Source organism: Nicotiana sylvestris, chromosome 6 (genome assembly GCF_000393655.2).
Source record: "Nicotiana sylvestris chromosome 6, ASM39365v2, whole genome shotgun sequence".
In the NCBI taxonomy this organism is placed as follows: Eukaryota; Viridiplantae; Streptophyta; class Magnoliopsida; order Solanales; family Solanaceae; genus Nicotiana; species Nicotiana sylvestris.
The window spans coordinates 9024963-9047238 of record NC_091062.1 but is presented as its reverse complement, the minus strand read 5'-3'; the positions used below and the strand labels follow the sequence as shown (position 1 = coordinate 9047238).

At 36.0% G+C, this 22276-nt stretch overlaps 1 protein-coding gene across 1 annotated transcript; it reads right to left on the bottom strand.

Moving 5' to 3' along the window:
* Nucleotides 1-18627: 18627 nt before the first annotated feature.
* Nucleotides 18628-21755, bottom strand: LOC104225464 (SNW/SKI-interacting protein A-like). The gene is made up of 2 exons (XM_009777264.2): nucleotides 21568-21755; nucleotides 18628-20842 (listed from the first exon to the last, which is right to left on the bottom strand). The coding sequence occupies exon 2, from the start codon at nucleotides 20806-20808 to the stop codon at nucleotides 19015-19017; it is 1794 nt and encodes a 597-aa protein (XP_009775566.1). The 5' UTR covers nucleotides 20809-20842; nucleotides 21568-21755; the 3' UTR covers nucleotides 18628-19014.
* Nucleotides 21756-22276: the final 521 nt, after the last annotated feature.

Sequence of the window (22276 nt, the reverse complement as noted above, 5' to 3'; positions counted from 1 at the left end):
CTTCTGATTGTCGTTCTTCATTTGTATTAGAACGTGTAGCTTGGAAGGTTCTTTTTGTTGTCAACGACGAAACCCTTTGATTTCGAAAAGATGCAAGTGATCCAGCTGGAATGCGGTTGAATATTTTCTTATTTTTGCTTGAGCACCCTTCTTGATTCATGACTATTCAAATATTTTTCAGATTCTGAAAAGCAAACACAATATAGGTTAGCAAAGGAAGAGAACTGATTGACCAACATACAAAAGGAGTTGAGGTGCTTAGAAGTGATATCAAAGTGCAGATCAACATTTCAATATCACATGAAGAGAGGCACATCATGATAGGCATATGTTATCACTGTATCGCACACACAATCAACAACAAAACTGATTGCTTCAATGATGTGCGCATCTGGTGCAAACATGGCCAAACATGTGCGCATCTGGTGTAAAATATCACTAAGATTATCATCAGAAAATAAGACAATGAACAGAATTTCAAGAAATTACCTAAGACCAAGTCTTTTAAAATGCTCCGCTCAAAATACAACCAGCAAAATATCACTCATTTCAGCACTAGCTCCAGCTCCTAGATAACACCAAAGGAATCCAAGAAACTCCATCAATCAGAAAGAGGAGATAACTCAAAAAGAGTAAAATTTAACTTAGAGAAAAGTGGAACATTTACAAAAAAGAGTCTATAAAGCCAAGAAAAAAGGAAGCTTGTTAGATTGTCCAAAGTCATGCCCATTTATATTTATTCTTAGATTTGAAAAATGGATCATCTTTTTAGATTCTTTCCAATATTCTTGTCCTCTTTCCATGGACCAATAGCAATCAGCAACATGTAAGCAAGGATGCCCTGTGATAAGGAATAGGATGCAAAATGCACCATGTAAAATATACTCTTTAAGGACCACAGAGTTGCTATAATTTCATGGAGGATAGAAATTACCAACTGTGCTTCACACTTGAAGACTTGGACAGCTGAACCAGAAGAGGACGTGAGAGAAGGGACAGCCTCAACAACCGAACAAAAGTATCCGAAATCTCTATCATTTAATTCAATATCGACAATAATGTTACCAGATCTCAAATCCTGCAAAATTGAAGCATGTCAGAATAATTTTATAAAGGAAATAAATAAAAATAATCATTAAATATTTATTTAAAAAGGCATTATCACTCACTCTAAAAAGAATATACTTAAAAGATTTCAGAATTTTCTTATTTAATCATCTGCTTCCATCCAGTCCCAATCAGTATCATCAAACCCATCCTCCTCTTCCGATGTTTCCACTATTGTATCGTGTGAATTTTGTGCATTAGATGGAGTATCAATGATATCAACGGGTACGTCTTCTCTTGACCATCTAATGTCAACATCAAGTAATCTAGATGAGGAACTAATGTCATTATTAGGTTCCCTCCAAAATGTGTCTCCAATATTAGGACAGTTCTCTTCCTCTAGATCATACAAATCAACAGGTACTTTGCTCCTCGCATAATAAACATCTTTCTCAGTTGGATCCTCCACATAAAAAATTTGATAAACTTGTGATGCCAACACAAAAGGGTCATCTCTACTGCATAATCTATTGAAGTACACCCGAGTTAACCCATAATCATCTATTTCATTACGAAACCAATCACATCTAAACAGTACAACCCTAAAACAACCCCAATAATCAATCTCAATGATATCCTGAATCGCTCCATAATAGATAACCTCACCATTGATGGGATTTTGGTCCCTAGAACTAGCAAAACTATCTGTTATTGCCGATAAAGTCACTCCACTATTTTGAGTCTTGCATCGGGAATCCCGTTCTTTGGTATGAAATCGGTATCCATTAATAAAATATGTAGTATATCTTTTGGCTACCATAGTAGGTACTTTAGCTAGCAATCTTAAATAATCTGGCGCAACAATATTTTTAACTTTCTGTTTAAACCAATTGCTGAATTCTCGACTGTGATCCCTCGCTCTTACCCATGCATTTGATCTACTATGAATAACAATTAAATTTTTATGTTCCCTGCAATCAAGAACATTTCAATTTTAATCATATAATAAAAAAATTATATAAATATAGATAAATGTTTATATAATTTATCTTACTCGATAAACTTTTCCATTTGTTCATCTCCAGTATTGAACAGAGCATATTGATGTGTTTCAAAGCATAACTGCGAATCCATGAGAAAAGTATCTTTTTATTACTTCCAATTGGATGGCCTATATTAGGGAATATAGGTGACAAATTTTGAGAGCACTCATCATCCACAGTTTGGTACCTACTAAATTTTGTCTTAACGCCATCATGTAGATATCTCAAACAAAAAGTCAAGCACTCATCGGCCACAAACCCCTCTGCTATTGATGCTTCTGGACAAGATCGATTACGTACAAATGCCTTGTACTTACATAGGTTCCTCTAAATGGGATACATCCAACGGAGATGAGCCGGACCCCCAAGCTTAATTTCATTCACCAAATGAATAGGCAAATGTGGCATTATGTCAAAAAATGTTGGATGGAAAATCTTTTCAAGCTCGCATGTTATTTCAACAATTTCCGACTGTATTGTTTCAAGATCTCTTTGCCTTATGACCTTACTACATATAGCTCTAAAAAAATTTCCCAACCTAATCAAGGCCAATAAAACATGTTTGGGCAACACTTTTCTAACAGCAACTTGGAGCAAGTAATGCATTATAAAATGAGCGTCATGACTCTTGTACCCTAATATTTTCAACTCTTTCACTTGCATGCGTTCTGAAATATTCGAAGCACACCCTTTTGGTAATTTAGCATTTTTTATGACAGTACAAAATAAACTTTTCAGTTTTGGTTCCATGTAGAAACAAGATTTAGCCACACTTATAGTTCCATCACTATTTATTCTTGGTTGTAGCTCCTTTCGTATCCCCATTTCTTGTAAGTCATAGCGAGATTTTTCATGATCATTTGATTTTCCATCTATTTCTAATAAAGTCCCAAGCAAACTATCACATATGTTTTTCTCGATGTGCATCACATCAAGATTGTGCCTCAATTTGTTATGCACCCAATATGGCAATTCAAAAAAATGGATCTCTTTTTCCACGGACCCTTATCACTCCGAGGCCTTTTTTTAGTGCTCTTTCCAAAGATATTGTTGAATTCAAGCAGCTCTTCAAAGACTTCTTCAACCGACAAGGGAGCAGGTGCAGGTCTATGTTCCTCCTTACCATCAAAAGACTTCTTATCTCTTCGGAATGGATGATCACGAGGCAAAAGTCTTCGATGGCCCAAGTAATACATCTTGTGACTATGTTTGAGATATTGAGAACATGTGTCATAATTGCAAGTGGGGCATGCTAATCTCCCCTTAGTACTCTATCTTGAAAGCATTGTTAATGCTGGAAAGTCACTAACTATCCACAATAAGGCAGCACACATTCGGAAAGATTGGTTGGTTTCAGCATCAAATGTGTCTATCCTAGTTCCCATAGCTCCTTCAATTCTTCAATTAATGGACGTAGGTACACATCTCTATCATTTCCGGGAGATGATGAACCAGGAATGATCATAGACAACATTATATACTCCGGCTTCATGCAAATCCACGATGATAAATTATAGTTCATTAATATAACAGGCCACGTGCTATGAGAAATGCTCATGGTCCGAAACGGGTTGAAACCATCACTTGAAAGAACCAATCTAACATTCCGAGGATCTCTAGAGAAGTCTGGATGCAAAGAATCAAAAGCCTTCCAAGCTTCCCCATCAGCAGGATGTCTTATATTCCCATCATTGGGTCGCTCATTAGCATGCCATCTCATTGCAGCAGCCGTTTCAGGACACATGAATATCCTCTGAAGCCTAGACTTTAAAGAAAAGTACCTTAAAACCTTTATAGGGATTTTAGAGTTTGCTTTAGTCAAAGGACTGACACTCTTCCATCTTGAAGACCCACAAATAGAGCAATTATCCATATTCGCATTTTTTTTTTCAAAATAACATGCAATCATTAGAGCATGCATGTATTTTTTTATAATGAAGACCCAAATCTTTTATCATGTTTCTAGCCTTGTTGAAAGATTCCGGTACCTGAGCAAATGGAAATGCCTCTTTTATCAACTCTAATAAATCAGAGAAAGCCACATTACTCAACCCATGCAATGATTTAAGCAAGTACAATCGAATAATGAAACTCAGTTTACTAAAATTTTCACACCCCGGATATAACTCTTGTTTTCCTTCCTCCAGCAATTTAAAAAACTTCTTTGCATCTTCAGATAGTCTTTCCCCAACTTCTTCTTCATCCTCTTCCTGGCCCTCTATGTTTCTAAATGTATCATGAAGTAGTCCATCAATATCGTCACGCATGGTAGAACCTTCATCATTATTGCTTGGATGAGGTGTATTTCTCGAGGAAAATCCTTCCCCATGGAAAACCCATTTGGTATAACCATCAACAAACCCATGAACAACCAAATGATCCTCCACCACATTTCTATAATACCAATAGTGATTCATGCACTTTTTGCAAGGGCATAATATTTCATTTCCTTGGGCGGCTCGTTCAAATGCCTTATCAAGAAAATCATTCACTCCACGGATATACTCATCCGTCCATCTCAGGAGATTCATCCAACTTTTATCACCATTATCCATAGATATCCTATACGATAAAAGTAAATCAACAAAACTAATCAAATAAACCAAAAGCATACTAATTTGACATTGACCACTGCTTTTAAGGCATGACCCTCTACACTATAACAAGCACGTGAGCATCTGAAGACAACAAAGTGTTAATGTTTGATGGAACTAAGGACATGGCTACATAATTGCATTCATGCTTTCCATTTCCAAAGAGTTGAGCACCTATGCCCGTGAAATTGTTGCACTTTTGTATTAATAGAAGCATAAATCCAACAAAAGACCAAGTCAAACAAAAGACAACATAGTCTCATCACAACCCATCAGAACAATATAATATACATGGTAGAAGAATAATAATTTACTAAAAAAAGAATATGTCACCAAAGTTCAGATTCATAGCATGAGTTATGCTAAAATCACGAGTAACAAGTATTCTCTAAGATTCAAACCCTTGAATTTTGGCAATTCTGAAGAACTTTATATGCGTAAAAGCTATATTGGTTCATCACAACTTACTGCAATAGCTCTTGCAATGTTGTTAACCACGACATTTCTTTCATGGACAACTATTCTAGGATATTATTTACCTTTGTCATAGTTATATTAAAGGGCTAAAGAGAATAAAAGAATTTTATATTTAAAACCAGAAAAACTTCAAACATGTTAAAGATTTTCCTCTATTAGAGTTTTTCTGGGGTATGGGCAATTAAAGCAGTTAAGAGATAAATTTCACCACCATATATTAGTGCAGTTATGATAGATAAATCACGTGCTTGATTCAAGCTTCATATAAGATGTAATATAAAGCACTCATATACAAAATATTATGACCTTTTGCACAGGCGTGAAATTTTTCGTCAGTTAATTGCTTACCAACAGGCTGCTTGCATGTAGCTTGCCAAGAAACATATACCATAATGGCTTTTAAAACATATACTTACATAATTGATAAGCTAAGAAAATGGGCATGGAATAACTATTTTCTCTTTATTGTCTTAAGCTTATATGCATGCGTTGATTCATGAAACCATGCTTCAGTTCACAATATTATTTGAAAATGAGAGTTCATAGAACCTAATAAGCAGGAACATATAGTAGATATCCAGTTTAGAGCAAAGTATACAATGAAAAAGAGAGGGATAATAGGAGTTTGGACTTGTTAAAGCAATAATCTGAAACCTTCTTTAATAAAGCAACAATTTTGGACTTTCACATGTAAGAGCTTTCTAAGCTAGAAGTAATAAGTATTATGTAAACAGGTGGAGCTGTATTAACTCACCAAATATCATCGGTGTCCCTAGTTTGACATATGTTGGGGGATTTCGTACTGGAGGATTTCGCATAAACATTTAAACAAACTAGCACAGAGAACATGGTTTATTCTGTTGCAGTTAGAATAATTGTTTATTCTGAAGAACATGGTTTTGGTGGGATATAAACAAAGAGATTTGAATACTTGTTGAAAACTGACTGCTAGACCCGACTTATAAAAAATCTCCAAAGCTGCTTCGGTCATCTCCCAAAATGCTTTGGTATTTTGTGTGCCTTAACTAAGTTAGAAAATTAATTCGAGAAACTAAGCTAGAATATACACTGAAGTGAAATCATATACATTTCTCACACCATAAAGCTTAAAGGAAAAAAGAACGATTATAGAATATAATGCCCAAATTACAAAGGAAAAATTACCTGAAGTTGATTTCTCACTGATTGCCTTTTGGGTCGAAACTTTCTCGCGATTTAAAATATTTTCTACACAGTAATCGTTGCCTTTAAATTATTCCTCTGTTCTTCAGATCCTTCGAGTGAAACAAATGGAGTTTGAGACTTTGGGGTTTGGGAGTTTTGGGTTAGCAATCGAGATTTGGGGATTTTTAGTTAACAAATAGATTTGGGGATTTGGGAATTTAGGACCAAATGCAGATGAGATGAAAGTAAATCACCATCAATGAGATTTGAGGAAGTTTTCTGGTGATTTACGAATAAACCAAACGCTGGGGATTTGGGACGGTGATTTGCGAATGAGGGATTTGGGATGGTGATTTGAGGAAGGTGAGAATAGGTTCGCTGGTAATTTGAGGAAGGTTAGAATTTAGGTTTGGTAACGTTTGCTGCCAAGAATACGAGCTTGATGAGGAAGACGAGAGCATTGGAAGTGTCGAATAAATTTTAATTTAGTTATTATATTTACCAAAATAAAATAAATAAGAAATAAAAGGAAAAAGGGGTTATATTGGCGGGTTTAGCAAAATTCAGGGGGGAAAATGAGGAGGGAACAAAATACCCGTTCCTATATTACAAAATTTCTAAAATCGTTACTACAAATAGTCCTATTGGGACGGTTGACAACACCGTTCCTATAAAGAAGACCTATGGTAATGGTGAACTGTCAACGGGAACAGTTTAGTATCTAAAGTGTGCTGGTTTCATCCAAACTCTATTGTAACGGTTGTAACCGTTACCGTACCTAATCTATTGCAACGGTTTAATAACCGTTGCCAAAACAACTGTTCCCGTAGGCCTATTTTCCAGTAGTGCGTTTTTAGTATATTGTTTTGATATATATCTAATGAAAAATATATTCCAATTAATTCGCGATAAGTTTGGTGAATATGTTCTTTCACAAGTATTTAAAATCCAAATGACCGAGGGGACATCCCAAATGAGAAGTTTAGGGTTCGAAATCCTCTTGCATACTTTCACTATTAGAAATTCGGCAAAAATCGAACGATCATGGTCGGTCAAAAAAACGACCAATTCTTTGGAGCAAAAATGCGAAAAACTATTTTTGAGTCCCGTGAAAGTTACGGTTTTTCATTTAAAATAATTTAAAAATAATATTAGAAAATCGGTTAATTTGGCCGGTTATTTTAAAAAACCGACCAACTTTGGTTGGTTATTTTCGTGCGAAAATACAATTAAAGAGTATAAATCAAATAAAAGACAGTCTTAAAATAAAATGCACCAATGGTCCAGTGGTAAAATAGGATCCTGCTATAGTACAGACCCCGGTTCAATTCTCAAATAGTGCATTTTTTAATTACATAATTAAAAAACCGATCCCATGTATACTCAAAGAACAGAAAAAAAGAGAGTTGTATTTGAAGATTCGCCAATATTTGCCATCATTTATATGATAGTAATAAAATAACTTTAATTCCCGGCAAAAGAAAAACAATTAAATTTCGCCTTAAAAGTCAAAGACGGCTGGAATCTAGAAAATTGAGAGGCAAAATATTTGGTAGTCCAAGTATGGTTTGTGGCCAGATTAAACGCCTTGCTTCAAACGGCTGACCTGGACCAAAAACGAAAAAATGAACAAGAGGAAGTTGTATTGGACAACTTAATTAAATGAACGACGAATAGAATTGACAAGACAAACAATTAGTTTAATATGGTTTTTAAGTTAGTTGGAAGAACTCGAGGCTCTAAGTTGTGTAGGAGGACGACAGTTAAATACTTTCAAAAATGAGTCAAATTTGCTCATGTGCTATTTGAAAAAGATTGATTATGTTCTCTGTTGTACTATCGGTCCCCCAATATCTAAAGGTTATAAAAGCGGGCAAGAGGCATGGGCAGAGCTAGTGTAATAATCCGACCGGTTGTTTTGAGCATTTGTATTCCATTTAGCCGTTTAAAGTCTTGAGTAGCTCTATATGACGTATTATGACTTATGTGAATTGTCGGTTTTGGTTTTCAAGTATTTCGGAATTTGTTTGGAGAATGAGTTTTATGATTTAAGCTTTAAGTTGGAAGAATTGACCAAATTGGATTTTTGCATATTTGACCTCAGATCGGAGTTTTGATGGTTCCGATAGGTCTGGATGGTAATTTTGAATTTCGGCATATGCCCAGATTTGCATTTAGACACTTCTAGGAGGTTTCGGCACAAATTGGCGAAAATTGGAAATTTGAAGGTTTGAAATGTTCATAAGTTTAACCGGGAGTTGATTTTGATGATATCGGGTTCCGATTGTGGTTCCGGAAATTTCAATAGCTTTGTATGTCACGTGGGACTTGTGCCCAAAATTTAAGTTCATTCCGAGTTGAATTAATGTGGTTCGGCACGAGTTTTGGAAATCGAAAGTTCATTAAATTTGAATTGGGGTGAGATTCGTAGTTTTGACATTGTTTGATGTGATTTGAGGCCTCGATTAGGACTGTGTTATGTTATGGGACTTGTTAGTATATTCGGACGAGGTCCCAAGGGGCTCGAGCATGTTTTGGATTGGTTCGGATCATTTTTGGTCTAAGTTGAATTTTCTGAGGCTGCTGGTTCTGGTGTTCCGCGCCTGCAATTGATATTGCGCAGGTACGATGGTCGTAGAAGCGGAGCTGGTATCGCACTTGCAAAAAAGGGTTGTGTTTGGAGCTATCGCATATGCGAAAAATTGGGCGCATCTGCGTCGTAGAGGCGGGAAAAGGGCCGCAAAAGCGACGTGAAGTGCAGAAACGTGTGTGGTTTGTTGCACCTGTGTGTAAACAGAAGCAGGAAAATTCTGCAAGTGCGATGGGCTGGTCTTCAGTGTTCTTCCGCAAGAGCGAGATTTTGGTTGCCAAAGCGACGCCGCATAAGTGCAATTTGGTCTGTAGATGCAATCAAGCCTGGGGCAGAACTATATATCGAGATTTTTGGTCGTTTATTCACATTTTGGGATTTTGGAGCTCGGTTTGGGTGACTTTTGAGATGAATTTCAGCACACGAATTGGTGTAAACGTTCTTGACTCGTTTGTTATTATATTTCATGAATTAATCTTCGTTTTCGGCGTTTAATTATTGATTTTTACAGAGGAATCGGAGGAATTGTCTATAATTTCATAAAATAAGTTTCGAGTTTTGAACACCGATTCGAAATCGAATTTGAGTGAAACTAGTATGGTTGGACTCGTAATTGAATGTGTTGTAAGATTCCGTGAGTTTTGTCGGATTCCGAGGTGCGGACTCTAGTTTGACTTTTTGGTTGACTTCGGGGTTTTGATCAAAGATTCAACCTTTATTATTTAGAATTGTTTCGTTAGGTATTATTTGATGTATTTGAGTTGCCTTTGGTTAGTTTCGAGCCGTTCGGAGGATGATTGAGCCGGATGGCGCTTCTAGTGTATCGAATTGGCTTGTTTGAGGTAAGTATCTTATCTAACTTTGTTGGAAAAAATTTTCCTACTAATTGCTTTTTTTGTTACATGCAGGGGTGATGCATATATGAGGTGACGAGTGTATATGCATGTGCTAGGGTTAATCATGCTCGGGGGTAAATTATATGATTAATTGTGCCTTATAGAATTACGTGACCTTCTTGTTTCATGTCTCACTTGACTTCTACATTACTAAGAATATGAAGTTAAATGTTAGAAACCGAGATTTAGCTTATTATAACTTTATAAATTTGACGGATTTTTGTGAAGCCATTGATATATTAAATTCGGTCATCACTATATTTAATCATTAATACATTGCTACGACCGTCATTCTTGAGATATTGGATTCCATAATTGAGTTAAAGATCAATTTTGAGACTTGTCGAAATACTTGAACAATAAAGTACTTGAGGAAGATATAAGCTGCGAGTGATGTTCATTTAGAATACTTGCTTAAATACTCTCCTTGATGTTATTCATACTTCCTACCTTGATTGTCAATGATATACATATGCTTGGTGAGGAAGAGTGTAAAGCACGAAGGGTGATGTTGTGCCATTGCATATACATTATCATGTGAGGAAGAGTGTAAAGCATGAAAGGTGATGTCGTGCTATTTTATTTACATTATCATGTGAGGATGAAAGTAAAAGCACGGAGGGTTATGCCATGCCGTTTCATTTATATTATCGTGTTCTCACTTACATTAACGTGAGGATAAGAGTAAAAGCTCGAAGGATGATGCCGTACCATTTTATTTATATTATCATGAGTTCATGGTACGAATGGTGTTTCCGTACATGCGAGGACGAGGGACATGCATTATGTTGTGATATCTTTTCCTTGTGTATACATTTATGCCTTTACCCGGAGTTGTTACTGTTGCACCTGTGTTATCTACGTGACTTGTCGTTGTTGTTCCGTCTTTGTCCTCTATCTCGATTGTTGTTATGTTGTCCATGCCTTCTATCTGTTTAACTTGTAAATATTATGCCTTCCTTCTTGTTGTTATATCTACATCCATGTCGTTTCTATTTTATTGCACTTTAGTATAAGCCTTTTATCATGTTAATCATTCATGCCTCTATTTGTTAGCTCATAAAGATCATGCTTTTCCCTCTTATTTGTTATATCCACATCTATGCCTTCTACCATGCTAGTTAGGTGAAATTATGTTCTTCTTTCCTAATTGTTGTCATTACTCCTATACCTCCTACCTAGTCTATTACTGTTGTCCATATGTACTGCATTGTTCATTATTGCTACTTGTGTATTTTCTACTTTGTCATTAATATTATCAGCATTTCTTTCACCTGGTTGGTATTGTTATACGTATACTAGTGAGGATAAGATAAATGCACGAAGGGTGTTGCTGTGCCATTTAATTTGACGTCTTGAGTATATTCCTCACACTATGAAAGTATGGATTTACTACAGTGATTTGCTGGTTATCGCTCTAAGGAAAGGACTTGTCGTGATATTGAGGAATATTAACCATGATTTCTTCTAGTAATCATTTACAGCTTCGCATATTTGTTTCCTTGTACCATATTATGTTATGTTCTAATATTTTTCTATTGTTAGTTGACTGCATAGGTTATATCCGCGAGTATCTTTTAACTAAAAAGTTTCGTCACTACTTCACCGAGGTTAGTCAAGCTAGTTACTGAGTACATAGGGACGGTTGTACTCATACTACACTTATGCACCTCGCGTGCAGATTTTGGAAAGGAGTTGCGGTGGATGACGGGGGCTGACTCTGAAGATGTTCGTGCCTTCTGGATGTGGCTACCACATGTCTCTAAGTAGTTCTAGAGTTGAATTCTGTTATGTACAGTTCAAACATAAGTTGTATTTATTTCATATACGTTTTTACAATAATCCAGTCTTAGCAGCTCATATCTTGTATTGCCAGTCCTTGGGATATTGTATGCAATCCAGGTATATCAATTGTTGATCACCTTTATTTTATTAGAATTGTGTTAACTGTTAATTGCCTGACCTAACGGGTCGGGTTAGGTGTCATCACGATTAGTGTATCTTTGTTAACTGTTAATTGGCTGGCCTAACGGGTCAGATTAGGTGCCATCACGACTAATGGATTTCGGGTCGTGACGGCTAGGGATGGAAGTGGGTTAATCCAGACCCTCTTCGTCGAAATCAGGGAAAAACTAGAAGTGTGAATGTGGGTTCAACTTAACCTAATAATAATTTTTGCTCGAGCAGTATATTTATGTTAAAAAATTCATCAGAATATATACAAATATTAAATTTTGATCCCAGTTATTAATACTTGAAGTTATCATCCTAAAATTCGAAACCTATAAAATTGAAATTCTAGCTTCGGCTCTAGTTGAAATACAATACTAATAATTAAAGTCAGACATCTCTATAACATCATCGCCATATAATAACCATTCATTATAAAATTTAAGTTTTTTGTTGGAACCAATTTTCATGTTATGTTATGACATATGTTTTATATAATAGCACTTTATTATACAACCAAAAAAATATGAAACAAACAAGGCTGTTATAGAAAGATTTATCGACACAATATGAAAAGTGAATGATTATTGGCTGCATCGATCTTTCCGTTGTGGTACTTTTTTCTTTATTACTTTTGCTCTTTTCTTTTGCCAGGTCTTGACCATTTCCTGGACCATACTCCAAAAAGAATTTTGAAAAAAGATTAAAAATATAATAACTTGAAAAGTTTACTTTGATTGGAAAACAAAATTGAGAAAACATGTGGTTTCAAGTAATTGACTAATAGCCCATTTGGTCAAGCTTCAAAAATCAGTTTATTTTGAGAATTTTTTTTTTTAAAAAGTGTTTTTCTCAAAAGTACTTTTGGTGTGAAGCAGTTTGTGTTTGGTTAATTAGTTTGAAAAGCACTTTTGAGCAGCAATTAGTGTTTGACCAAGTTTTAAAAAACTATTTCTAAGTGTATTTTTCTCAAAGTGCTTCTCAAAAAGTACTTTTGGAGAGACGCTATTTTTTTCTGTTTCTCCTTAAAAACACTTTTTTTCCTTCCAAAAGCTTGGCCAAACATCTCAATTTTTGGCCAAAAGTGTTTTTGGCTAAAAAAAAAGCACTTTTGGCCAAAAAGAAACTTAGCCAAACAAGCTATAATTCTTCTTGTTAATATGTACTGGTATTGTAAAATTTGTTTACACTTCTATCAGTATATAACTAAATCTTAATAGGAAGAATTTAAATTTTGTGCACGAGAAGAACAAACTCTAAACTATTCTTTACGTCATTAGAAGTTGTAATTAGATAAAGATTGACATAATTAACATCTACTTGTCTTACTTAAACTATGGGCTATCAGGTCAACAAAACCTACCAAGTCTGCTAATAACAGTTATAGACATCTTCTAGTTGTTTGTAATTAACGTTAATATTTTAACTGAAGCTCCAAAGACTCAGAAACAAAGTATCTCTGTTGCTGCATCAGGTTCCATTAATAAATTCAGCCACTAGCTATAGAATTGAGTGTTTTGTTAATTTAATTAATCAGTAAGCAAATAAAAGTATCTATTACTAATAAATAACTATACAGGGTGTTTAAATTAAATTAATAGGATCACTTTCCTCATGAAAGTGAAGTGCTATTGGAAGAAATTAAAGAAATGCCTACACTCAATGTTGTGGTCTAATAGTCAATAAAGTGAGGAAGAATCACGAGGTCACACGTTAAAATTTCAACGATGATTTCTTCTCAGTTGCCTAAGCTTTGACGGACAGAGTTACCCCGAGGCGGAGCTAGGATTTGAAGTTTATGAGTTCTGAATTCGTCACCAAACCCATAGCTCATCGTAGTTACTGGGTTCGCAATTAAATATTTATTCAAATTTTATGAATTTTCTAATACAAAGATATGGTTTAAGCAACAACTACTGGTTCGTCCGATCCCGTAACTAATGCTCTCCCTCCACCCCTGGAACTACCTAACAGATATCGAATTAAATTGGTCGAGCTGCAAGCAAGCTGATTCGGACAACACCGTCACAAAAAAAATTAAAGAAATGACATCAACATCACTAGGGCACTTGATGTAACAATAATTCATGTTGGAGACATTGCTTTGTGACTTTTGCTTTAGTGAGGAGCAAACTGCAAAAGTATGTTTTGTTTAAACTCGATTCTTACGTGATTGGTCTGGTTAGTACTTATAATACTGTGGATTGTTTTCTTTTGGAGATACCAAAGATCCTAGGTTTTGTCATTCCACCAAACGGATATTTATTTTTGGTAGGTCTAAAATAGATACTACTTGATTAGTAATACTAAACCAATTTCTTTTTGATGCCTTCCCAAACCCTTCTAGTTAAATCTTAATTTTCTCCTTATTCCCTTCCTTGGGGGTGTCAAAACCTTTTAAAAATATGACCAAATCGATGGAACTGACTTTAGTCGAATTGAATTTTAGGTTATTCTTCATAATTGTATATATGATATGGGCCTATAACCATAGTGATTAATTAGGGAGAAATTTAAAAATAGCCAGATTTATAACTGGTCGTTAAAAACTAGCCCGGTTTCAAAAGTAATCGAAATTTAGCCACTTTTCATGTAAAGATAAATCTGTGCGAAAATACTGTTCAAAACCCGAAAAATACGCCAGTATATTATACTGGAGTTCCAGCATAAGTATGTTTGAACTCCAGCATAGTATACTGGAGTTCCAGGATAAGTATGCTGGAATTCCAGCATAATATGATGGATTTCCAGCAAGTATAATTGTCTAGTATAATATACTGGAGTTTGGAGCACCGGTGCTCCAGTCTCCAGTATATTATACTAGAGTCAGCAAAGTATACCGGTCCAGCATAATATGCTGGAGTTCATACACAGGTGTACCGAACTTCAGTATATTATGCTGGACCGGTCTCTGTTACAGCGAAATAGTAGCTATTTTTCATTGACTTCGTAAACACTGACTATTTTTGAATATCAGTTCGAAAACTGGCTATACCGTGCTATTTTTACTAAAAACTATGTACATAAAATATCTACTTTTATGAAAAGACCATGAATTCACGTTCTTCGCCCGTTGACGTATATTATTGGTGGTCACGGCCAAAAGACATGTTATTTTCAGGGTCTTTTTCTTAGTTCTCCCCAAATTAGTTCTTGGTAAACCTCTTTCTCCCTTAATGCATGCTTTCTTATCACCCATCAATTAACAACTAGCATTCACCCCCTTCTCTCTTAATGCAGGCCTTCTTATCACCAATCAATTAACAACTTGCATTCATAGTCTCAACCACGAATATATTATTTTTCCAATTTCAATCCATTAAACTTAAAGTTTTAAACAAATAATAGAATTTTGATGTTGAGTTCTTTAGTGAAGGCAACCTTGGATCGACAATAAAGTTGTATTCCATACATGTAACCTATAGGTCACGAGTTCAAGTCCTGAAAACAACTACTAATGCTTGTATTAGAGTAGACTGTCTGCATCACATCCTTAGAATATGGCCCTTTCCCAGACACAAAATGCTTCGTACACTGGACTAACCTGCCAATATTGAGTTCTTTAGTAATGGTGTATGCTTTCATTGATCACCACGTCTCACGCATAAAATTGCCTCTTGGGTCCTCAATGAAAGATTGGTCACTTGGAACAAATTGCAAGTGCAATAACTACAAGATGTAAATGATTGATTGAAGGCGAAAGTATCATACATTTGAAATTGTGACTAAGTGGTGGAATAATTGTGTGGGTATCATACATGTGTCCTTCTGGCGAAAGTGGTTGAAGAGCTATTTGAATGCACCCGAACAATTTTTTTGGCTACAATCTATACCATAATTGAAGTTCAAGTCAAACAAAAAAGGAACAAATTTTTAATTTGGAAAATATGTTTGTAAAACCTTTAGAATTCAAGTTTCTTTTAAAAAAATATACCTTGCAGTTTATTTAGGGGTGGCAATTTGAGCCCAAATTCATCCAACTCGCCCAACCCGTCCAGAGATTAATCGATTGAGCTACAAACATTTTAGCTCATGGGTTAATTTGGGTTGAGCCCAATTTAACACATTATTTTTATAGCCCATTCTAACCCATTAAGCAGCCCAAATACAACCTATGAAACTCACCCAAAACAAAGAGCTCTCAATTTTCTGTTCTTTTGTTTTTCTGCACTACTCACCCTACCCCTCCCTCTCGCGCAAACCCTCTCAAATTTATTTATTTTTTGTATTTTTAATTTTCTATTTTTTTGTTTTTCTGCACCACTCACCCCTACCCCTGGCAAACCCCTCAAAATTATTTTTTTTACTTTTTTTTTGTATTTTTAATTTTCTGTTTTTTTTCCTACACCACCCTACCCCCCCCCCTCCGCGCAAACCCCCTCAAAAAAGTTTTTAACTTTTTTTTTTGTATTTTAAATTTCCTGTTTTATGTTTTTTCGTTTTTCTACACCACTCACCCACTCTGACTCCCCTACCCCCACCCCTACCCGCTAAATATTTTTTAACTTCCACATTTTAAGGTAAAAGGCTTTTTTATGCAAGATGAACATAGTTCTAAAATATGGGTCAAATTGGGTGCGTTAGGTTCTGACCCATTGTTTAGCCCATCTTAGCCCAAGTACACTTTGGGCTGAGTTGGGCAATGATCCATTTATTGACCTGCCCAAATTCAGCCCAATCTGCCCATTTGCCACCCACAAGTTTATTATACGGAAAGTGACCTATAAGAAGTTTACACCTGGCAATTACTTCATCGTAACCTTTGCATAGTTTCTTATGCTTCGATATCCCACAATAGCATTTAAAGCCAAAATTTTTAAGGTTTTTAACATGGCCTCTAGACCAAAAATAATTACAATCGTTAGTCAAATATATAAGGTTCATTGAGATCTTTATGGACGTACATTGTAAATCGAAATTGTAAGATAAACGGATCAAAAAATTGGAAATCAACAAATTATAGTACTCCACTTTTCTACAGCTAATAATATTGATGAAGCTTTTTCTATGTAAAAAACCACTGCATCATTATAAACGAGGAAATGATCTCCTATGATCGGTTATAGTTTCAATATTAGAAAACAATCCTACAAAGATCTCCTGTGCTTTATTTATTTACCGATCTCTTGTGTTATATATTACAGTTATACATATATTATTCATCTGCCAGCTATTATTAGTTTAAAAAATTAGGCGGGCAGCTATTTAAGTTAATTCTTCAATTTTGGAAGCACTCAAGTACTGAATGTAGATTTCTTTGGTCATTCTATAGTGGTATTCTGTTTATTTCTCACATGTGTAAGCTAACACATTAGATAAATTCCAATTCTGCTAATATCTTGTATGAGCAATTTTGAAAAAGAAAACTTATTCCAAGTTCCTCACCTAAAGAATAAAAGTTTAAGAAGTGTGAGCCAACTGTTTTTGTCATGTTATAATTGATCCTACTCTAATGAATTCTAATATATTAAACTTGCATTTGAAATGTCATATCTCTAAGCACTTCATCTTTAGTCTCAATACAAGAACTGTTTACAACAACTGTTAAAAAGCATGAATAATACCACAGCTAGTAGCCGGAACAACAACAACAACAACAACAATAAATCAAGTGAATTCCTACAAGTGGGGTCTGGGGAGGATGAGATGTACACAACCTTACCCCTACTCTGGAAGGCAGAGAGGCTGTTTCCAGAAGCCCCTCGGTTAGCTAGTAGCCAGAACCAGAGAGTTAAAACAGTCAAGGCCAAAGTAGTTTTTCAGTTTATATTTATCATAGTTGTTTGCATCTGGTTGCTGTATCAGATTCGAAATTCTTACAATTGTGATCGAATCAGAAGTAGGATCACCGATGAAGGTGATTCTCAACATGAAGACACAAACATTATGAAGAAATCTGAATATGTTGTAAATAGGGCAGAAGTAGAATTTCAGACTAATGAAACAGAAATTTCTAGCTTTCATGACGAGAATGGAATTCCAGAAGAGGTTCGCAATGTAAAATACACGATGACTGAGTTGGATAATGAGCTTAAGATCAGTATGTACCTGGAAACAACATTAAGTTCGGATGGTGAACGTGTAAAAGCAAGCGTTGCTACCTGAGAGATCAGACAATTTAGTTTGAGTGAGAATGAGTTGAAAGAAGACAGGCATATTGTTATAACAGGAAACAGAACTTTGGCAAAGTATAGCAGTTATTGATACGGAAACTGGATTGTAGATTGCTAGAGTATCAAGAACAGAAAGATGACAACACTCTATTGAATCATATTCTGTCAGTTTAACCAACAAATACATCAGGTTACAGCTGAGAGGTATGTCTAACCAGTAAATACATGAGTCATTGTACAAGTATAATAAGGTTTGGTAATTCTAGTGCCAAAAGGTTTTGTGCTAGCAAATTTTTGCTACTTAACCCATTATTCTTTTCTTTTCTTCCTTTCTTTTTGTGGTACAACTCTATTGCCTTGCATAGGTTTTTGAGTGGTCTTCAACCATTTTGTTCAATAAAACAACCTTTCTGTTTGATTAACTTCATTTACTCAGTTGATTATGCCCTGAATCATGATACAAAGATGCCATAAAAACTTGCACAGGGTATTTACACCAAACCAAACAATTTAACTTTAGTTAAAATTAAAGTGACAATAGATAACGCTTAATCATGATTAAGTGATAATATGTGTATAAAAGACATACGTCTTATAATCATTGATTTGGTATAAACATCCAGTATGGATAAATTTTTCCTGAAAAGATACCTAGGTCACATGATTATTGTGCAAAGAGCGAGTTCCTTTGGACCAAAAGATCATTAAGACGAAAGCAAAGGCCTTACACCAGAAAACACAGACAATTTGCACTAAAAAAACAAAAAAATTCCCTGAAATTTCACATATCCAAACAAATTTATATATCCAACGGTCAAAATCACATAATTTAATTAAGCGATATGTATTCATCATCTTCCAATTCATCACTGGTTGTCAAGGAGGAAAGCAGTTGCAGCAATAATTGAACATGTTCCAACAGCCTGAAGATTGAGAGGATGACTTAAAACAATTTTAACTTCACACTGCAATAGCGGAGATATGTTACAACAGCATGAATATCAATAGTAGAAGAGTAATTTCATGCTGATGCAAATAGTAAAATGAAAGACAACTTGATGTTGAACTTCTGCAAGGCATTGGCAGAGATGCAGCCAAGATGGATCCAGAAAAATAAGGGCGCTATCACGGGAAGAGAACTCAACGGCCCTTATCGAAAGCAATACGAGTTCTGCTAGACGTTTCATAACCATCTCGCGTGGTGCCAGCACTGGCCCTCATGGTGCCTCCACTACCAACACTCGACATGGCTTTCTTTCCCTTCTTAACCTCTGTCAAGAACTGGTCCAAACCAAATGGATCAGCTTCCTCAACTTGCTTCTCAAATTGCACAGGTCCATCTCTTGTACTAGCCCTCTCGGATGTTCCAGCAAATGCCTTGTCAGGCTTAAAGCGATCTGTCTTCATGATCTTGTCCAGCTGCTCATCTGAACCTCCATAAATTTCAGAATCAACATCTTTCTTCGGTCTGTATAGAGTAGAAAGAGTGGGCTGAGCAGTAAATAGGCCCTTGTCATAGACGTTGTAGGCATCATCAGTTGCAAATCCAGAATCCATGCCTTTCTCCTGGTTAAACAATCTCTGGTCATACATGACCTCTCCTCTTGATGTGCCAGTAGAAGCCATCCCAAGAGCCACTTTTTCGCTGACATCACGGTCTCTATCTCTGGTGATCTTACTCTTCTTACCCATCGCAGCATCTTTTGCCTCCAATCTCTTCTCCCTCTCTCTCTCCCGACGTCGCTCCTCACGTATCTTGTCTCGCGGTAATCTCGCCTCCCTGTCTTCCCTTGACTCTTTGGGGTGATCTCTTGGACGCTCATAATCCACACTCATATCATCAACATTCATGGTGTCTCTCTCAGAAGGCACAGGTGCAGCAGCTGGGGGTGCTACACCAGTTCTCTCAGATCTTGCCTTGCGGGCCAACTCCCGAAGTTCCACTTCTTTCTTTTCCTTCTCTTTCATGATCATCTCTTTCTGAACCTTTGACCGCATTGCAACTGCTTCTCTGGCTTTCTGTTCTGCAACATACAGAGCCTCTGATAGTTTTGCAAAATTATCATTGATCTGGACCTCTTGAAGTCCCCTGCCATCAGCAGCAAGACGCTTATCCAGTGGGATCGTGTAACCTTTGGGGTTCTTCCAGTTTGATATACAAGGCGGAATTTTCCAATCCTGCTGGTCCTTCACTGTAACAGGACGAGGAGGAGAATGCATAACAGGCACAGGTGGAGAACCAGAGGCCTTAGGAACCCTTTTGTGTTTGAACTTCGGTGGCTCTATCGGGTCCACAGGCATCTCTACCATCCTAATAATTCTCTCCTTTGCACCCGAGTTAAAAGCTGCCGATTGCTGGGAAGGCTTATACTTAATAAACTTGGAGTCTTGAGATTGTGTGGGAACATTTTTGGGTTGTGCAGCACTCAACCGCACATTTACAATCTTCTCAAGTGCTGCCTTAGTCTCCTGCATTGTCTCATCGATTACTTTCTGCTTCTCGTCCAAATCCATCTCTTCTTCATCCTCGTCCTTCACAAACTTCGGGATAAGATCCTTGTGCTGAGAATAAACAATTTTCTTTGTGTTCTCGCCCTGCCTCACAATTGCATCATATCTTACTTCACCATGCTCGTCCACGGTAACAGGCAAAGTCTTTCCCCCAGCTTTCCAGTCTTTCTTTCTGCCCATATCGAGTGGATACTGAGCGTAATGGATTTCAGGGAATGCTCCTCCATCCCCAAAATCCTCGAGCTTAGATGGCTTAAAACCAGCCCGTTTTAGATAAGAGGGCACCGGAGTTGCCTTGATAACAGCAGATTTCTCTGCCTCAGTTGCACCGAACCTATTCTTGAACCACGGGTCATTTGTATGGTCATAAAATGTACTGGTAGCTGATTTTGCTGCTGGGAGAAGTTCCTTGAGAGACGCCATGCTGAAGACCCTGGATTTAAAATTCCTCCACCTACTGTACAGAGAGAAAAAGACAGGTACAAGTCAGTAGATCAATAAACTATATCTCAATGAACCTTAAAAAATATGCCGCTGATAAAAAGGAACCAACTAAATACTAAGTAGTACCAAATACCTAAACTTCAATATCACCATAAAAGGGGTTAATTACTTAATTATCGAAACTCTAACGTATTAACCTTAGCTTAACAACTGGTGTTGATGGATTGATTGGAACAAAGAGATATTATCAGGGAAACAGACGTGGCAACAACAACAATAACGCCTCGGTCCCAAACAAGTTGAGGTCGGCTATATGAATCATCACTGAACACGTTACTCCATTTAAACTCATCTGATGCCAAAATTATGGGCATACAGAAAAAAAGTATTCGATATTCTGTTAATTTTCTGCACGTATAAACCTATGAAAGGTTAAATCCCTACTAGGAAGCAACGGACCTACTGTAATAGTGCTAACGTCTAAAACTGCTTAAAACACACGAAATACTGATAAAGATTCAATCTTTTGGCCATATTCACTATTTAACTAGCAAAAATACAAAGCACTATACAAAGCATATTTGAGGCTATTATTTATGCACCGAGAGTATATACAAAGCATAAGATCTAAATCACAGTTCGTAATTCACAAAAATAATTGAATAAAAAAGAGATTAGGGTTTCGGCCTGAAGAGATGCGCATAGAAGCAAATACAGGGAGAGAAGAAAGGTGCTTACAATTCGATTTCACAGCTGAATTCGCCGGAGAAGGAGATGAAGGAAAGCACCCGCCGGAGCGTGGAGTGAACTCGCCGAAGAAGACGTCGGAATTGGGAGTACTATTTAATCAATCGGAATTTGGATTCTCCTTTTCGAAGCCGGTTTATTTTCGGCCAGTCCAACTCGTTTGAAGGAATGGGGGTTGTAGGTTTGAAATATTTATAAGGCCTACTTTATCCTATTCTTTTTTTTTTCTTATATAAAAGGGAATAAGAAATTGACCCATTCTACCTTATATATAATTTCTCTAGTAATTGATACTATAAAAACATTTTTTTAATATTATTCCAATTAGGAGAAGTTATTAATGTAAGAAATATTAATTATGTGGCACTAATTGCATTTTCAAAAAAAAAAATCCAGAATAAAATTTTCAATTAATTATCTTATTTGGTAAAAGATTTAATTATCTTATTCAAGTTAATGAATTAATAAATTTCATCCAATAACACAAAATTTAAGTGTTTTGTTATATATGACAGAAGTTTTATTTTATTTATTAATTTTTTTTACGAGAAAGTCACATTTAGTGTTTGATAATAAGAAAATATTTTTCGGGGATTCTTATTATTGTTGCATGGTACGATCTTCAATAACAAAATAAATAAATAATAACATAGTATGAGAAAAACATTTTATCTTCAATAAATGCTATTAACAGGTACTG